Source organism: Callithrix jacchus, chromosome 5 (assembly GCF_049354715.1).
Source record: "Callithrix jacchus isolate 240 chromosome 5, calJac240_pri, whole genome shotgun sequence".
Taxonomy (NCBI): Eukaryota; Metazoa; Chordata; class Mammalia; order Primates; family Cebidae; genus Callithrix; species Callithrix jacchus.
The window spans coordinates 145,541,062-145,562,160 of record NC_133506.1 but is presented as its reverse complement, the minus strand read 5'-3'; the positions used below and the strand labels follow the sequence as shown (position 1 = coordinate 145,562,160).

The 21,099-nt window shown below is 36.2% G+C and overlaps 1 protein-coding gene across 7 annotated transcripts in view; it reads right to left on the bottom strand.

Annotated features, from left to right (window-relative positions):
- CDK8 (cyclin dependent kinase 8) overlaps positions 1 to 21,099 on the bottom strand; it is a 148,086-nt gene that overhangs the window by 14,744 nt on the left and 112,243 nt on the right. For 5 of the 7 annotated variants that reach the window (XM_035302394.3, XM_035302395.3, XM_078375206.1 and 2 more), the window contains 2 exons: positions 7,856 to 7,913; positions 5,399 to 5,530 (listed from right to left, as the gene is read on the bottom strand). In XM_035302394.3, coding sequence (XP_035158285.1) covers positions 5,399 to 5,530; positions 7,856 to 7,913 — 190 coding nt within the window. The remainder of the gene's footprint in view (positions 1 to 5,398; positions 5,531 to 7,855; positions 7,914 to 21,099) is intronic. The other 2 variants (XM_078375208.1, XM_078375209.1) reach the window with 1 other exon arrangement.

Sequence of the window (21,099 nt, the reverse complement as noted above, 5' to 3'; positions counted from 1 at the left end):
TACATATATATGTGTTCAACTAGAGAGGCTCTTCTATCACCTGCTCACAATTCAGCTATCAGACAGGGAAGTCAAAATGCTGGGGAAGTTCTCGGTAAGCAGCTTTAATGGTGGTGTGAGAAATTTGTTGAGCATTTTACTCAATCTTTAGGCTACTTTTGCAGGAGACAGGAGGAATGGAATTGGGTGGGAGAGGCTGGTATTAAGGAAAAGGTTTCATTTTGTACTTCCTTATTCTTACTTATTTTGAGACAGAGTCTCACTCTGCCACCCAGGCTGAAGTGCAGTGGCATGATCTGGGCTCGCTGCAACCTCTGCCTCCTGGTTCAAGTAATTCTCCTGCCTCAGCCTCCCGAGCAGGTGGGATTACAGGTGCCTGCCCAGCTAATTTTTATATTTTAGTAAAGATGTGGTTTCACCACGTTGGCAAGGCTGCTCTCGAACACCTGACCTCAAGTGATCTCCCTACCTCAGCCTCCCAAAATGTTGGTGTTGTATGTAAATTTTTGGTGCTGCAAAGTAAGTAGCACTCGAATATAAATTTTCTCAGCAAGGCAATTTACTTCTATAGAAGGGAATGTCTCACAGATGGAGCAATGGCGAGTGCACACCTGGACAAGGGAGGGGAAGGGGTTCTTATTCCTGATGCAGGTAGCATCTACTGCTGTGTCGTTCCCCTACTGGCTCGGGTTAGACCACACAGTCTAAGCTAACTCCGACTGGCTATTTTAAAGAGAGCGGGGGTACAAGCCAGAGAGGCAGGTTGGGTAGCTTGGCAGGAAGAACAGTTACAGAACAGGTCAGAGCAGGTGACTAGGGGTGACTCAGGCATGACTCAGGTCAAAGCAGGTGACCCAGGGAACAGATGTGAACTACTGATTAGAACTGGTGGGAAAGTTGTTTACTGAAACTAGAGGCAAGGGGGTGAAGAGAACCAGAAAGTTAACTTTAAAATGGAGAATTAAGAATAAGAGAGCTGAAATGTCATACTGATTCTTTGAAGAGAAACTTGGAGTTCACTGTATCTAACACTGGGATTACAGGTGTGAGCCATTGCACCTGGCCTTATTTTTAAAAACCTAAATTAAAAATGGCTTGTGTATATTATAAATTTTGAAACAATGTTTCAGTAGAAGAAAGTGTTGTCCAAGACTGATTTTGGGCAAGTAGGTGTATGCTAGCCGAGAGCGTGGGCTGGGATCACCACTCCTAAGAAAATGGCACTGACCCTGGTTTAAATCATTTGCACCCAAGTCAGTTCCCTCTGTAACTTCCCAACCTCAGAAGGCAGCTGTTTTTATTTAAAAGCTTAGAACTTTTTGGCTGGGTATGGTAGCTCACACCTATAACCCTAGCACTTTGGGAGGCCAAGGTGGGCAGATCACTTGAGGTCAGGAGTTTGAGACCAGCCTGGGCAACATGGTGAAACCCTGTCTCTACTAAAAATATAAAAATTGGTTGGGTGTGATGGCACAAGCCTGTAATCCCAGCTACTTGGGAGGCTGAAACAGAATCGCTCGAACCTGGGAGGCAGAGGTTATAGTGAACCAAGACTGCACCACTGCACTACAGCCTGGGTGACAGAGTGAGACTCTGTCTCTAAATAAATAAAAGCACAGAACTTTTAGAGTTGAGGGAGATCTAAGAGATGACTCAGGCGAAATTATCATTTTCAGAAACTGAGGCTAAGCACTAAATGCATAAACACATCCCCAGAGTGCGGGACTAAATGACTGTATGCATATATTTGTACTGTCTTCTCAACTGGATTGTAAATCTCTTCAGGGAAAGGCCCATAATTGGAATTCATATTTGTTCCACCTAAGTTTTAAAAAGTTTACAAAGTAGTTACCAAATAAGTGCTTATGTTGGTGAGGAGAATGAGGGAGGAAAATATGAAGAAAGACCTTCTCTCTCCCAAATCATATAGCCATTGGGACAAGGGAATCTACCTTCTTAAGTGCTGGTAGTTTAGCTTTGTGGCACACACCCTACAGTAGAACCGATGGACTGTAGACTATCCTAGTAAATAAAAGGTTACATAAATCTTAATGCTTCCAATAAAACATAAGCCTCTCAGGAAAAATAAGAAGATAATAAACAATGAGCCAGAGTCACAAGTTTCTGTGATAGTATGCTATAGCTGATTTTACTCAATTTAAATCAATTCAAGTCTCAGGTGTTCAGTGAACAGGAAATAAGATTAGGCAATCACTTTCTTGTTTATATAGTTTGTTAATACGCTTTACTAAAAGTAACACTGCTTTTAAATATTCATTTTCCAAGTGGAAAAACAGCTGTGTATCATATTAGTTTATATATGACCTTAAATGCATTTAGAGTATACTTGCAAAAAAGATAGCCAAATATGTATTTAGGTGATAACATGTATTCCAAAATAGAACTAAAATAAATATTCCTTATTCTTCCTTTTAACTGACTTAAAAACTAAATATTAATAATTTTGTATTTATAGAAAAGTTACAAAGATGGTACAGAGAATTCCCATATCTAACTGACTTTTCTGTAAAATTAAATGTGACCTTAAAGCATGTATGAAGATTAATGAACATAAAGAGTTTTGGAAAAAACATACTGGATTCAAGATTAACATGGGGGAAAGATCATAAACATTGCTTCTTTTCCCTTCGTGAATCTATATTTAATTGACAGCAAAGTAATAAAAGTGTAAATGCATAGTAACAAGAACAGGAGGAGCCTGTCAGAGACAAGATTCATTCACCCATTGAACAAAGAAAATTGAGTTCTCACTAGGTACTAGTAGGCACTGGCTTACAATGGTGAACAGTGAGGTGAGGTCTATCTGTTTTAGTGGATTTTAGATACGCTTTGAGTCAATGAAGACAATAAGGTGGAAGGAAGTGTGAAGGTGGAGGTAGGGTACTATGTGATCCAGGAAGTTCTCTCTGAAGAGGTACTATTTTCACTAAGGTCTGAATGAAAAGAATAAACTGGCCATGTGGACGCTAGAAGATGGAAAGCAGACAAGACAGTTCAGAGGTGTCAGGACATAGTGCTGTTCCTGAGTGGAAAGCAGACTTCCCTTACAATGCTGCGAAGATTTTGTTCTTGGAAATACCAGCTACAAAGTCTGTATTTGAACAGGAGGAGTTAATCCTCCTCCCTACTCTCTATCATCACCCTGGGGCTGCCAGGAACATATAGCATGGGTCAAAAGTTGGAGGATTCTTCCCTGAAGACTTTGGCCTCAGAGGAAAGACTTGGGCCTTCTGGCATTTAGAGGTTACGCCAGGCAATGGTGGCTCTCTGCTGGATCACCCTAAAGTTCTCACACTATAAGCCCCATGATTTATACAAAGTTCTCAAGCAGTTTTAGTAACCTGATTTTTAAATACAAAGAGACATGCAAGGGTCACCAAACAGCTGAAGAACACCTGCTACATGGAAGAGGAAGATCAAAACATACAAATGAAAAGAGTGACTATAAAGAAAACAGAGAAAATTATTCTGAGATTACTGCAAAGTACAAACAAACCAGCAATGTTATCACCATCTTCATAGATATTAGGTTTTCCTTTCTACTAAAAGTACAAGATACTATGAAGAAGTAATAATCAGAGAACAAGAAGAGGTTTTTAGAAATGGAATGACAAAGGCAGGAAAACATGAGAAGAAAAGTAGTGTAGGATTAATCCAATAAATTCAACATCTGATGACACTGAGTTGAGGAAAGAGAGAAACAGAAAACACTGAGGATGAACTCAAAGGACCATTTTCCACAGACACAGGATATGAACTTCAAACTGAAAGTGCCCACCAAGTGGTCAGGATATCACTGTGAAATATAAAGGTGAGAAATCCTATTTGTTTCCAGAAAGAAAAAAACCCATGTGATTACCAATGACTGGAAACAAGACTGGCAGAAGACTTCATTAGCAATACTGATGCTAGAAGACAATGGAGGGGCGTCATGAAAGTTCTGAGAGAAAATTCTTTTGTACCTAGAATTGTAAACCCTAGCCAGCTAGCAAGTATGATACCGGCATTTTTCAGAAATACAAAAACTAGAAAATTTACCCCTAAAATACAGTTTCAAAGGACTTTACATGAAAACATATTATAGCAAAATAGGAAATGAAATCATGAAATCAGGAAAGCAATAGATCTAACTCATAGGAATGAAAAAAGGAAAAGGCAGAATGAAATGGTAGAATATGCCTGGAGACCAACCAATCCAAAATAGAAAACTTCAGGATGAAATTATCCGGTAAAGGAAAAGTGGGTTTAATAACATCCTGGAGGATATGGAACAAGTTGAGGGAACCATAAAGATACAAAACAAAGGAAAGAAGGTAGAGCACACAGAAAGATTACTTGGTGATAACGCAACCAAATAGAATGAAGCAGAATCAGGTATCAGTAATGGACAGGCAGTGGTAAAAGGCCTGGTGGCTGAGCATTCAATTCACAACAATTTGTAAATTAAGTATAAACAATTGTGGGAATTATGGTTAGTAAACAAAAAAATGTAAACGTTGACAAAGTGATGACAATGACGATGACATTACTAATGCTGCTTATAGATTGAGAGGTTGGTAGGGGAAGAAGTCTAAGAACACTCATTTCCTCATTCCTTGTAATAGGGAGGTAACTAATATTACCAAAAATAGAAAAGTAGATTAAAATGTCCTAAAGTGCTAAATTTTTTTCTGAACATCCTTCCTTTAATTTTCGGGGGATCTTTTAGAAGTTAGTATTTCTTCTGGTAAAGGAAACATTTGTCTGAAGTTAAGAAGTTAAAGGACTTTGAAATTGTACTGTTTTATAAATTAAATACAAAACTTTTACTTTAAATAGAATGCATTAATATGATCCCATTTATTTACAAAGATTTTTGATATCTATAGTTCTATGCAGAGAGAGGAATATGGAATGATATACCCCTATTGCTACTGCTTGTATTTCTGGGTAGTAGAATTTTGGGCTAGGCTTTGCTCTCTATTTATTTATTTATATTTTTTGAGACAGCCTCTCCCCCTGTAGCCCACGGTGGAGTGCAGTGGCGTGACCATGACTCATTGCAGCGTATGCCTACCAGGCTCAAGTGATCCTCCCACCTCAGCCTCCTGAGTAGCTGGCACTACAGGTGCATGCCACCATGCCCCACTAATTTTTTTTAAACTTTTTGTAGAGACATGGTCTCACCAGTTTGTCCAGGCTGGTCTCAAACTACTGGACTCAAGCAATCCATCTGCCTCAGCCTACCAAAGTGCTGGGATTTCAGGCATGAGCCATCATACCCAGCCTGTTCTTACTTTTATAATTTGCTATGCTACTTAATTTATAAATATATAGGAATGTGTGTCTTTTAGAGAAACTTTTAAAAATTCATGGAATTTTAATTAGTTCTACTCACCAATAGCTTTGGTATAATGCCTTGCTCCAAGAAGTAGTTCAGGGGCTCGGTACCAGAATGTAACAACCACTGGATCCAAATCTGCTAAAGGCTTCAAAGGTGAATTAAACAATCGGGCAAAGCCCATGTCGGCTGTAAAAAAAAGAAAAAAAAATCAAGCTAAGTAAATGTTTTTTACAAATATAACCAATTAGTCTAATTTACCATCTTATTTAGTAAGATGAAAAATGTTCTGAATTCTAGGGAAGAAGCCCATAAAACATCTTATCCATTTTAGTTTGAGAGCTCCATTCTCTTCAAATTAGTTACCCAGTTCTTCAAACGGGTTATAGTCAAGCTCTGCTGCCTGAGGTCAAGGGTGACCCTGCTTCTCTGGGCAGAATTTTTTTTCCCATCTGTCACCCCACCGTTAGGGACAGGGTTGTTGAGCTGTATTTACATTCTTAGTACTGGTCACAAGCACCAGGAAACGGGATCAGTTAGAGTAAAGCTTTCCATTATTTGCATCAACAAGCCTGTTCACTGGTGTAATCAGAAGTTGACTATGCAATATTTTAACACCATTATCTTCCCCATTACTTGGGTTGAATTTCACTAAATTTTAAGGAATCACAGTATTTTTTCTGAAAAGCTAGATAAGACTTTAAAGGTCATCTAATTAAATCACCTCCTTCTTCAGATGAATAAGGTTCAAGAAGTTAAGTGATTTGACAAAGGTCACAAACTCATACCTCAGAGCTAGAACTGAGATTAGATACAGTTTGTCATGGCATTTAACACAGTTTAACATGTAGTGTAGTTATTCGGGCATGGCTGCTTATCCTGCTATACCATAATCTTTTAAAGGCAAAAACTGTGTCTCTTTCGTATCTATTCCTAATAGTATCATGTACAGTTGTCATTACACGTACCTTTTGCCTAATACATGCTGAATGATCATTATTCATACCACCTATTCAAAAATTTCAAAATTCACCCACCATTTGATAAGTTTAGTCCTATTCTCCTAATTCACATTTTTAAAATAAAGCAGGCCTTACTCTAATCAACTTAATTATGAAGGTTAAAAAAAAACCCCAAAGTTGGCAAATAATTAAAACTATGAATAAGATTACTAAATACTGATTTACAGAAGAACTAGTATTTCTTCTTAAATGTGAATGCTTTAAGACAGCGTTGCCCAAACCTGCCAACGTGATATACATTACATAGAAGTATAATTCCAAACTAGATTGTTTTAGTGTATTACATAAATTTTCCCTAAATTATACAGTAAAGAACACTTTTGTAATTAGTGTTTGGCTGGCTCTTTTCTATTTTGCATGCTTTGAACTTACATTTGAATTTGATGCCACCAAAATGGACTGGAGAGACTCCTCTAAAAGCACATGTAAAGACTACAGGCATTTTTGAGGTCACTAGGGTGAGTGCTGACTGGGCCTGCTTCTCAAGGAAAGCCAAACTTGGAGTACGTTAAGGCACATCTTGTTCTTGTAACTAAACATTTACAAAGTTTTATCAAAAAAAGAGTATTTTAAGAGTCTAATTAGAAGTGGAAAGTGAGATTTGGGGGGTTTATAAGGAAGAATATTAGAAAGGTTAAGAACACACATGTGTTTCTTTGTTGGTGAAGTGACACAAATCAGCTGTTACTTCCAATTTATATTAACTCTTGTGATGAGAAGTTACTACTAACTTCATTGCAATCCTGCTGTCTTTAAATTAATACAAGTGAGTTAAACATTTCTTCTACACACACACAAAACAAACTAAATATATGTGACAAACACAACTTGGAAATGACAATGAAAAAAATAATCAGATTAAATAAATTTAGTTTTATCCTTACAGATTATCAGACCAGAGTGGGTAAAATTTTGCTTTGATATGTAAGAAAACACAGCTATCAGAAAATATGTACAGAATGCCCATTAATTTTTTTCCCATCAGGCAAAGGCCTACTACAAGACAGTATTGTTAGAACTTAAGGTTCTGTACCTATCCAGCCCATGGTTTTCCCTAGAGTTTGTATTAATAACTCCTAATCTAGACGAGGTCAACAGAAGCATATGTGCTCATCTAATCTGACTCAAGTGAACATGACTGATGGTAGAATTATTAGCATGCTGTATGCCCTTGTGACTAAAGGTGAGGCTGGCCTCTAACAGGGATAGAAGCCACTCACCTCTACAGGCTATTTTTAATGAAAGCAGAGGTTTCTAGGAAACCTGCATGGTTTGTTTCATAATTAGAATGCTTCAGTCTTTAGAAGAGTCTGACACCTTTCAAGAGTGTGAAACATTTTTCACTTTTATGCATACTCTTTAGAAATTGCTTCGATCATATGGAACTACATGAATATATGCATATTATTATAGCAAAAATTAGAAGTGATACAGCTGCCTGCAAAGGTTTTAAAAGAGTGCTACACTGTGACTTAGCAAAGATATAACATACCAATTTTTACTCTTCCTCGCTCAGGACCTTCACCCATAACTAAAATATTAGCAGGTTTCTGTGGAAACAAAATAGTGTTTTTTTTCAGTAGACAGTAGTGGTTTTTTTTTAAATAGACAATATGCCAATATAACACAAATCCACCTTTTAAAAAAAATCTCATTTACTCAAAAATTAAAACCAAATACAGGAAGTCCCCAAAGAAACTGTGCATGTATATATGCAAAGCGATATGCAAATTTCATGAAGGCCCAGATATGGCAGTGCTTTTCTCCACAGAAGGCTGAGGCTTTTCTTGGCCCTCTTATCAGTCTGTTTTCACTACTGGCAAGCATCTCACAAAGTCATGTTGTGGTTCCTTCTCACTCTTTCAAGTACATAAAATGTCTTGCTCTGACTTTAAAGGACAAACGAATCAGGAAAGATGATTTAATAACAAGTAGCAAATTAATTACAGGCAAGGTATCACCTGAAATCCTTTTTTGGAAATGGCAAAGTATGCACCTACATTTAAATAATGAATTATTGAGAAATTTAATGAAGTACTTTAGAAACAAGTTAGTTAAGTCATAGGAATTTTTCATGACAGGAACAGTTTTGAGGTTTTCATTTTTAAGTGAAAAAGTAAGCTAAAATTTAAAGTAAGAGTTTATGAAAGTAAATATTTCAGTTTTAAAATCTTTAAGAAACATACTGATTGTCACCTACAGTCTTTTATGGTGGTAACTACTACACTAATGAATAAAGGCTGCCCTTTCTTCAGGAAAGGGAAGGAGGAACAGAAGGAGTAAGGAGGGGATGAGGGGAGAGAAAGCGAAGAGGGGAAGAAAAAGGCAACTGGTTTATTCTTTACTCACTCTACTATCCTGCTATCTACTTAATTTGACTTTAATCCTACCAGTCTGCTACATAAAAGTGAAACTAGATTAGAACATTTCTTCGAATATTGACACAAATCATCTTAAAATCAAAGACTGTAATGAAGTCTGTTTATAGTGGTAACCATTTCACAGGCTTCCCTAACCATATAGAGTCATGACCCCTAAGCTATTACTGCCAACGTTTAATGTGTAGTATACTATTCTATCAACTACCAAAGATCACCATTTTTTTATTTCAAATAAAAAAAAAAAAGGTATTGCTACAATAGCACCATATACAACTCAGAGGTTAAAAACTCCTACAATTTTTAAAGTTGAGTCCACTAGGCATCAGAGAGGTTAAATGACTTGCCCTAAATATAAAGAGCAAGACTGGGCAGCAGCAGAGTCTACCTTGTCTTTGAATAGTCTGGGACTCGTGTCCTAATTTATCATCCTGGAATTTTATGTAGCAATTTTTGGAATTAACATGTACTGTCTAATAATAATAATAATAATAATAATGGTACTGATGTTTTATTCACACACAAAAAAATCTCAGAATCTCTCTCACTAACCCCCCTACCTCCACACACACACACACACACACACACACACACACACACACACACACTCCTGACCACAACACTAACAGCATTTCCTAGGAGCTACACACAGGTGCTACCCAGGACAAAGAGAATTGCTTTCAATCACCACAGTAATCAATCAAGACAGTCTCTGTGGTCTCTAAGGGCCCAGCCTACTTCAGAGAGAAGCCAGACTTCTGAGACAATGCAAAATGTTGAAGGCAAAGAAAGGCTTTCTACATGGAATCAGGTAGCATTTCTATTTGGCTAAGGGGAAAAGGCTTGCTCCCAATTCACAATGTGGGCTCAGGAAGGAACTTCCATGTTTATGCTAGAACTCTCTTCTCATCGTTCTTCAGAGCAGGACTCCCTAAACACCTGTTGAATATACTCCCTTCTCTTTAACCCCATTTTGAATCTCTTTCCATCAAATTTATCTTCAGTTCTGCTACCACGGTCATCTTCATAAAAGACAAATCTGATTATGTCACTCTCTTGCTTAGAACCTTCCACAGAAACATGGAAAATTATTACAAGAACCCTAGGTAAAAACAGCAGAGAAAATTATTACAAGGACCCTAGGTAAAAATAGCAGAACACAAAATGATATATAGACTGTGATTAGAACTAGGTAAAAAAAGTTCCTATGAATAAAGATTTGAAGAACAAAAGTATACAGTGGCAGACGTATGAATGAACCTTTTCAAAAATGTCTTTGCTTTTGCTATGCTTGATTAAAATTGGAAATGACAATGAAAAAAAAATCAGATTACATAAATTTAGTTTTATCCTTACAGATTATCAGACCAGAGTGGGTAAAATTTTGCTTTGATATGTAAGAAAACACAGCTATCAGAAATATGTACAGAATGCCCATTAATTTTTTTCCCATCAGGCAAAGGCCTACTACAAGACAGTCTTGTTAGAACTTAAGGTTCTGTACCTATCCAGCCTCATGGTTTTCCCTAGAGTTTGTACTAATAACTCCTAATCTAGACGAGGTCAACAGAAGCATATGTGCTCATCTAATCTGACTCAAGTGAACACAACTGATGGTAGAATTATTAGCATGCTGTATGCCCTTGTGACTAATATTATTAAATATTATTATTAATAATATTATTAACATATTATTTCGGTCAGGTGGCTCATGCCTGTAATCCCAACACTTTGGGAGGATGAGGCAGCAGGGCTGCTCAGGTCCAGGAGCTCAAGGCCAGACTGGGCAACACAGCAGAACCCGCCTCAAAATAATTTTTTTTGAAAAAATTAGCCATGGTGGCACAGAAACTCAGGAGGCTGAAGTGAGAGAGTTGCTTGAGCCTGTGAGGTGGAGGTTGCAGTGAGCTGTGATTAGGCCACTGCAAAAAAAAAAAAAAAAAAAAAAATGGCTAGGCACAGGACTCACACCTGTAATCCCAGCACTTCAGGAGGCCAACATGGGCAGGTCATCTGAGGTCAGGAGTTCGAAACCAGCCTGGACAACATGGTGAAACCTCATCTCTAGTAAAAAATACAAATATTAATGGGGCATGGTGGCACGCATCTATAATCCCAGCTTCTCAGGAGGCTGAGGCAGGAGAACTGCTTGAACCTGGGAGGCGGGGCCTGCAGTGAGCCAAGATCAGGCCATTGCACTCCAGCCTGTGTAACGCAGCGAGCACTGTCTAAAAAATAGAACACCAACTTCTACCTTAACTTTGGTCCTTCCTCACCCCTGCATAAGATCCAGTCCTTGTGATGGGATGCAAGGCACCTGGCAGGCTGCTTCCCATCATCTGCAGCCCTGCCTTCCCGCTTCCTGCTGCTCCTGCTGGACGCATGTTTTCATTTTTTCAGAATTCTTTGAATAGACTGTAACCTTTCACAATTATGTCATCCTTATGCCATTTTATGCCCCTAAGGACCTTTCTTCTGCATTAAAATTGGATTTTTCCCCTCTCCCTTAATGACAGAAATAATACACAAACATTTTCTCAAACAATTCAAACTACACAGCTGCACACAATTAAAAGACCCTTTTACCACCCATCCCTCCTTTACCCTACCCCAAATCCCTCTACCTTTTCCAGAGAAACAAGTTGATTAGTTTAATTACTGTGATTGATTTTTCTAACACTGGAGTGTTCAATCCTAAAAGATTCTTTCCATATCTGGCAAAAGCACAATGTATACAAGCACATGTCTCTCCTCTGACTATCTGAGATGGAGAGGTAAAGATCTCACTCTCACACCACCTTTTTTTCACCCTCCCTCTTTTTAAACACATTTTCTTACTCATTCAGCAGCTGGGACACAGACCTGAAAAGCCCTGGGATGGACGTTATTGGCTTGGCACTAGACAAAGGGCAAAATCCTCTCTTGCTTTTCATTTCAGGTTTCTTTTATTCTAGACTTACTGAACTGGTCGAGTTCTAAATCTAAGTTGAGAGTTGGGGGAGATAAATAGTATCAAAGATACTAAGGTCTGGCCTTAGTATTAGAGTTTGGGGTCCAAGCTCCAGTTAATATTTTTTAAATTACTTTGCTTTGTAACTCAGTGCCTATTGCACCATCTGAAGCATCTCACTTTTATCCCAACACTCTCTTGAGTGAATTCAGATTCAGTTTGGGCATGCTCTATATAGTCATAAACAAAAGACAATGGTCTTAAGTGTGTTGTAATAGCACTGTTTAGAGATAATGGGTCCCTCCTCATGTTAACTTTCCATTTACACTGCATATGCCCCCAGGGAATGACAGTATGATTTAGTAGACAAATCAAACTCTACATTTCTTCTTTTCTGAATGTAATCTAACGGGAATCTCAAGAGAAAAACATAGGAAAGGTCCTAACGATAACTACTTTTGTCATGGGTTCTGTTTCGTTGTTTAATCAGTATTAAGGACGATGACTTAAAAAGACCTGATGAATAATTTTTGTTTTAGTACTTAATGCCATGTTGAAACTAATTTCTTGATAGGTATTTCTTTCCTTTTCTTCCTTGTCTATCAGTAGTAGAATTTGGTAGCAGTTTTTAAGCTCTCATGCCAAAACTTTAGTAGTTGGTCTACATGAAGTGATTAGAGGTAACTTTGGTAAATAATCTCTGATTTTTTATATACTATCAAACATAATCGCCTTAAAAGAACATATAGAACTTTGCTGGTGACCTTCTGATGAGGCGTATACTCTATTAAACTGTTATCTGTTGCCATGGACATCAGAAATCTACATGACTTAAAAGTATTATAATACCATGGAAACATCTTCAAATACAGCAAAGCCATACACAGAAATGATGATAGATCATCCTTGATTGCCAGCTGAAAAATGATATAAATCGAGACACTACTATTTGAAGCCATGGTTTCCTTCTCTAATTGTTGTTTTATTTCTCCCAGGCTTTTCTTCTTGTTTCTGCTGCTGGACTCCCAAAACACTCATTGTTATTTCCTAAAGCAGATGTTTGTACTAGAAGAACAACCATTCTGGCAGAAGCTTTCTGTTCTCCAGCATCTGTCATGCTGGAGGAGAGTACACTGATGATTTTGGCATACAGCAAGGATAGCAAATTGGTTTCATTTTAGGAGCCAACTCTGATGGAAAAATAAAGAATCAAAAAGCTCTATCTTGAAAAAGACAAGGACTGGGTTGATGAAGAAAATGCCAGCATTTGTCAGAGCTATCTGACATAGGCACAGAAGTGGAGAATGGTGGCCTATCTGTCAAGTTAACGGCAAGACCTTTATTCTAGGGGTGAAATGAAGTCTTCATATATTTACTAATGAAAATTGAAGATTGAGTCAACAGGAAAAGTTGATTCTTGATGGATCTCTCTATTAAAATAAGACAATGATCCATACGAAAATACTGTTAGTGCTTTTCTCTGTTGTTTGTCCAGAATTAAACTTCCACAAACTTATAAATAACACAGCCTGGTGGCAAACTTTTTAGTTACTCTATGATGTTTCTGTACAATGCACACTGAAGGGACTGACTGACACATATCTCACATTTCAAAAGTTCTATGAGATTCATAAGTAGGCAGCAAAGTCTTAAATGGACATATTCAGTAAGTTTTACAAACTGTTTTACTTAAATCATCTAAAAAGTTAAGTGATAGAGAAAAATCTGGAAATCTAGTGAAGATATCTTTACAATACAGTTTTTCATCTTTTTTTCAAGGCTATGAATTTTCTACCTCTAATACTAAAGTTTACTCCAATATTACTGAACACCTTTAAGCTCAAGGAGAAATTACCCACTTCTAGTAAAGTTGTTTCCTGCCTTCCTCTGTTTAAATTTGAAAAAAAGCATAGAATTCTTAACCAATTCTGTGTCCTGATAAAAACAACATGGATGTTACTTAAAAACACCTAACTTCATCCTATACAGTAAACAGTTCATGTACTACACATTCATTCACATGTTTACTGAATTAAGAGGCAGTGAGAGTCAACAAAGACACAAACTAGCCAACAAACAAACAGTCCCTGCCCTTTAAGAGGTCATACTCTAGGCTAAATGGGTGAGATAAATTCAGGAAAGGGAGAGCTTCGCAGACATGACTACTTGGCATGTGAGGAAGAGAGTGCCTCCAGGACTCACTGAGATCCTGCATGCAAAAGCCACAGAGCTGGGGTTGCACCGTCTGTTGGGGATAAAGGGAGCACTCAGAGTGTGCTACACATTGGCAGTATTCAAATACCATAGGGATGTTAACTAGTTTTTGGCTTATGGAGTACAGGCGGGTTCTTTGACTGTCATCTTCAATGCAAATCAAGGTATTTTATGAAACAAGGACTAACTTCACAGGAGTAATAGTGCTAAGAAGAAATGACATTTTCTTTTTATAACTCATATTTTCCTCCAATCCATTCTAATACCCTTACCTTTTGCTTTCACCTATTCCTATTAAGACAAATTTAAATTAAAATGGTATTTCACCAATGGTAAATATCATCAAAAATATTTTAAATAATATACACAGTTCAGATTAGTTTTGTTTTTTTTTTTTTTTTGAGACGGAGTTTCGCTCTTGTTACCCAGGCTGGAGTGCAATGGCGCGATCTCGGCTCACCGCAACCTCCGCCCCCTGGGTTCAGGCAATTCTCCTGCCCCAGCCTCCTGAGTAGCTGGGATTACAGGCACGCGCCACCGTGCCCAGCTAATTTTTTGTAATTTTTAGTAGAGACGGGGTTTCACCATGTTGACCAGGATGGTCTCGATCTGTTGACCTCGTGATCCACCCACCTCAGCCTCCCAAAGTGCTAGGATTACAGGCTTGAGCCACCGCGCCCGGCCTCAGATTAGTTTTAAGTTGATATCTTTAAAATCTAAGGGTTTTTTTTTTCCTCCAGATATTATGGGGTTTTGAGTTTTTAAATTACAAAATTCTTAAACTGCCTATTTTAGTCAGCTGGGGCATAGCACAGTAGTTTAAGTGCTAAGAGATCAATATGGGACAGAACCTTCTATTTTCAATAACGCAAAGGTCATGTATTTCCTGTAGCAGAGCCTAGCACAGGCAATATTACTTCCTTCACAATGGAACACGGGTGCACAGTACAAAAACTGTATGGTAATAAAAAATACACTTTTTAATTTCTGGGCACAAATACAACTTCTAATAAAGAATGTGTGCACATATTAATATTTGTGTGTATATTTTTTAATAGATGGAAATTGATATTTTCAAATCTGATTTATTAATTGCACTTTTACGAAGTTGTAAAATTTTATAACATAGTTTAAACAAATTCTAATGAGTCAAGTAAGAAAGAAGAGATAACTAAGTTGAAGACTAGAAGGCTGAATAACATCAAGGAGATCAAGTTCATCTTAAAGGAGAAGTATTAAGGCACAGAGACAGTATCTTAAACCTCTTAGCTTTCAAAACAGTTCCTTTCTTTATTATGAATTTAACTTGATTTATTTAAAAAGTGAACATAGCTTACATTCAAATCTGAAAATCACTCTAATTCCAATTATTATTCGAAACAATTTTAATTTATAGCTTTGGTAGTACAACAAAACTAACTTTGCTTTGTGTACTATCTTCCCAAGTATTACTTCCTTGACAAATTTAGATGTTTGTCAAGTTAACGGCAAGAACCTTATTCCAGGGGTGAAATGAAGTCTTCAGATATTTAGTAATGTATCAAGGCAAATTGAAGATTGAGTCAACTATACTCTTCCGTTAACAGACACTTGGTTATGCCACTCCCATCCCCTACTTTTGGCAGTAACCCTAACAAAGTTCCCACTGCCACTGTAAAATTATGCTCCCCGCCCATCCCCAAAGCCCTGATACATGCACCATATAATTTCCTTGGAATAAAATCTCAAAAGTAGAAGTATCAGATCAAATCATGCTAATAGATTTATTGTTCTAAAACTGGACCTAAAAAATTTTTTAATGTAATAATATCTCCTATAAATAATGTTTTATCAGTTTACAGAGATCTTCATTCTGTTCTATAGCCATGGATGCTCCACTGTATGGATATTTTATATCACAGTTTACTCAGTGTCATATTCTTGTATCCTTACGTGGTTTCCAATATCTTGTAATGAGAAACCATGCTGGAATGAATTAATCTTGTGCATGTATGTTCACACTGTGTGGTATATCTTTAGGATAAATTCCTAAAAGCAGAATTGCCATGTGGAAAGATGCATGCATAGGTAGATTTGTTATCAACAAATTTACCTCCCCAGGTGTTGAATCATTTTGCCCTTCCATTTGCCATATGAAAGGGTGTCTATATGTTAACAGTGGTAGGCTATATTTTGGTGAGTATGGACAGTGAGCAGGCAGTGAAGCTGGCACCATCTTCCTATTCATCAACTCCAAAACACATACACTTTGGGTTTCCAAGAGATTTTCTGTGTGTGTTTTGTTTTCTAAGCTTCAAAGATAATATATACTCAATGGATAAAACTCGTAATATGAAGAAAAGCACAATGAAAACAAAATAATCTATAATGTCTGAACTAACCATAACTTTAAACATTTTGGAATATTTTTGTCTATTTTTCTCTTTATAAAATTTAAAAGGCATTGAACTAAATATATTATTTGCATCCTTCTCACTTAATATTATATCATTAAGATTTCTAATCTGGAAATTACTCTTCTAATAGAATCTTTACGAAATTACTTTTCTGATATGTATTTACCATAATTTATACAGCTTATTTCCTATTAAACATTAAGGTTGTTACTAGGTCCTTAAATTTAAAAAACTGCCTTGAAAACATTTCTATATGCATCCTAAAATCAAAATTGCTGGGTAAAGATTATAAACATTTTTAAGGTTTTTTTGATACATATTAATGGATTTTATAAATTCAACATTATCACTTACAGAAATAACGCCATCAAGTACAATAAAATCAATCTGTAAAACCAAAAGCAATGTGCATCTCACATCTATATCATATAATTTTATTAGCTTGAAATATAATGTAACATAAATATTTTAATTTGCATATCTTTCATCGGTAATCATGTTATGACTTACTCTGTAGTTTTGTTTTATTGACAAGGTTTTTGTTATTGAGCTAACATATTCATGTTGATTCTCTATATTCTAAATAGTAAAGGTATATTCGATTATTTTTTGCCATTTTCCTAACATACTGCTTTTCTCTTGCTACTAAATCTTACATTTACATTTCATATTCTATAACAGTATTTTAACTAGAGCTTTTATATTCAGCCTATTTATTGTATCGTTGGTTATATTTGTCAATTCTTAGGAATTTACCACCTGCCATAGCTGGAATAAATATGCTAATTTTCTTATATACATTTAATATACTGTGATCTACATGGACTAGACAATAGTTTAATATACAAGTAATAATAACAAAAATTTAATTATAGCAAGAAAATTCTTCTCTCTACTTACTGATGATAACGAGCAAGGACCTTCTTTATTGTGAAGTAGCTTCTGAATTCTTACAAGTTCTCATAATAGCATGAATCTATTCATAAATTTTTTTTATACTTCTGATACTTAAAAAAAACACACACCTTTTTTCCCCTCCAGAACATAACACATGCTATTGTAGGAAAGTTAATTTTTAAATACAATTAAGAATATATAATTAGCTACTCAAATTTAACTATATTTTTGATAAATTTTCTTTCTTTTGTTGATATATTTATACTGTATTTTATTTCCAGTATTTTATAGTCTGCTTTTGTCTGTAACACTAAAACATTATTTAAACTTACCAAAAAAAAATCTGTAATGACTACATAACAGTTCATCTATTCTAAGTGTCATAATCACTCAATGAAACAATTCTCTAGTTGTTAGACATGTAAATATTTTACAATTTGTAATTAGTACCATTAATTCTGTGATGGCCCTTGCACCACATTCTTTATAGTATCTTCAGGAAAGTTTGTTAAAAGATTGTTAGATCAAAAGGAATGAATATTGTTTTAAAATTCTTTATAATTATTGCTTTCTAGAAAGGCAATTGTATCACAGCAGTTAGTGTTCCTTCATTCATTCAACATACAGAAGACCAATTATGTATCAGGCCCCATTCTTGTCATGTCATAGTGGGTAATAAAACAGACACTGTATCTATCACATAAGGAAGCCAGACATTAGAAAATGCAAACAAATATGTGTAAAAAAAACCTACCAATTTTGATTAGTACAATGAGAGAAAAAGAGAATTAAAATAATGGGGGCATTAGTGTGTACAGGATGATGGTGAGGGAAGTTCTCTCTGAGGTGACATTTAAGGACTGAAGGATGAGAAGGAACCAACCAGAGGAAAGGGTTACTTATGTATGTAGTACCTAAGCAGGTATGGTCAGGAGAACTTTTCAAACAGAAGCTAAAAGAAGACGACTCTGAAGTGTTAAATACCTGGGTTTATTCAAGAAGGTATTTGTAGGTATGGCATAATTCACAGGGGTACACTGCCAGGAAATGTCATTGCAAAGACAGGTAGGGGCCAGACAGTGTAGGGTCTAGTTGCAGAAAAAATGTTCCTTTTATCTTTGAAAGGAAATTTCACTTAAGAGTTTTAAAGAAGGGAGTGATGGTTTGACAAGAGCGACATGAATGTCAGTTATATGTCAAGTCCCCTACACAGATTAATTTTACAGATGAGATGACAAGGCCAAGAAGGCCTCAGATGAACTGAGAGAGTTCCTATTAGCGGTTCGTACTGGCTCATCAGTAGCAGAGCTAGGGTTCAAATGCAGGCAGTGTGGGTCCAGAATCTGCCCTCTTAACTACTGCATTATAATGCCAGTGCACTGTCAACAACTGAGCACTGCCATTTGATAGGAGAAATGGCATCGCCTAAATTTCAACGTATAACTTTACTAATAAAATTGAACTTTTAAAAAATAAATATTTACACACACAAACTATGTATATTAAATTAACTATATCATTTGTGGTCTGACTTTTGGTTAGTCTTGGTGTTTTTCTAAATGGCTTTTACGATTTATTATTATTTCTTTTTCTAATATGTTCTAAAAGTTTTTCTGTTTTCATGTGCCTTTCAAACAACTGGTTTAAAGCGATATAATTCTGCCTATTTGTACAATTTCACGTTATTCTAATATTGGGGTGCTTCAATTTGCAAAGAATGCATATATTTCACTCAAAAGTCTCTACTTTCAAACTCTAAATAGCACATTTTTCAATTAATGCTAAGAAACAAAAATTTTAGTTTTCTATTATTGTGTTCTGAGAGATTAATGCAGACTTGTGCCTTTGCCAATACTTACCATGCATATCTTTATTTCTAATACACATTGAACTTTCCTAGACTCTTTTTTGAGTGGTTATTTGAAAAATATACTCTTATATATCCCTAAATACCACATAACCTATTACATTACTATAATCTATAATTTTTGCTCATTCTTTTTTTTTTTTTTTTCTGCCGCCCCAAGTTGGACTGCAATGGCGCAATCTCAGCTGACTGCATCCTCTGCCTCCTGGGTTCATGAGATTCTCCTGCCTCAGCCTCCTGAGTAGCTGGGATTACAGGCACACACCACCATACCCAGTTAATTTTTTGTATTTTTAGTACACACACCACCACACCCAGTTAATTTTTCGTATGTTGGCCAGACTGGTCTCAAATTCCTGACCTTAGCTGATCCACCCACTTCAGCCTCCCAAAGTGCTGGGATTACAGGCATGAGTCACTGTGCCCGGCTGCTCATTCTTTTTTTAAAAAATTTTGTCATAATCTGATAGAAAATGTCAAGGTACATGTATTTCTATTTCTTTTTGTACAATTGCCAAACTGAACAGACTGTTAGTTCTTCACTGTATTTTTACTACTTTAATCCTTCTGCTATAATAAAATATGTCACAGTCTTTTGAAATAAACTATATCTGACACTATGACAATAACTTCTATATTCCAACAGACACAGGAGACTTCAGACTAGTTCTCCAACTTTCTCCTTCCCCTAAATACTGAGGAATACGATGGACTTCTTCAGAAGATGAGGAAATACAGTTAGGTGATTAAGAATAAGGCTGAAAAAATCAGGAATGCCATTAGCTATTAGTCATGTAACCTTAACCTCCATTTCTTTATCTATATAATATGGATAAAAATAATGAAAACCTAGAGTTGTCAGACAGACTAAATGTAACTAATATACATGAAAGGCTCTAACACAACACTTGATATATAAAAGTCCTAAATACATTACAATGATAATTAAGATGGCAGCTCACACAATGATTCACTACTGGAGTGATTCTTAAGTAAAAACTCTTGGGGCTGGGGGTTCAGGGGATGGGATTCAGTATGACTGGATAAAGTCCACAAGATGAACTTTCAATACCACGCATGAGATGCACCTAACTGCCTCTGATCACTTTCTAGCTTCTAGTCTATGCCTAAAAAATAAGCAACATTTTTTAAAAAAATTAACAAAAATAAACATTTCTTTCAGAAAATCAAAACATAAAAAAGTATATGAAAAGTAAAATGTACCTGAAATCCTACCTCACAAAGTTAGATCATTACAAACATTCTGTTGGACATAACTCCAGATTTCTCTGAACCTTTATTTCTTACAGGTAATATAAATATCTTAACAAGGCTCTTTTGATTCCTGTTTTTGTTTACTCAACAGTGAATAACTCTCTTGGCCTCCTTCTATGTATACATATAGAAACTGGTTTAACAGTTGGATAGCACTATTGCATTTGTCCTACTTTACTTAATGAATCCCCTATCATGATTGTTTATTTCTGAACCAGAACTGTTTCAGAACACTGTTAAATAACAGTGGTGCTAGAACATTAGAAGTATATAAAGGCTGCTGATTTGGGATATAAGAAGAGACAGGGGATATATACTTTTGATGCTTGGAAGTTTCCTTTTCTTATTTTATTAAGAATTTCAACCAGAAATGAACACTGAATTTCACCAAATATTGAATTTTGTGTTATATTTATGACTACTAAGATAATCACAGGGTTATCCACTCAGCAATATTAATAAGATGAATTTTGTTAACAGGTTTCCAAATATGGAATCATCCACACAAAATGCACTTCACTGACTTAAAGCTTAAGATCACCCAGGTCTTAAGTGCTAATATTTTATTTAAGATATGTGCATAAATATACACAGGTGGGGGTCCAAAGTGGCTCCTGCCGGAGGTTGTGGCGCTTGCGAAGGCAAGGTCATGAGTTCAAGGCTAACCTGAGCAACATTATAAGCTCAAACTGATTGGCAAAAAAAAAAATATATATATATATATATATATATATATACACAGGTGATACTGGTTTAGGG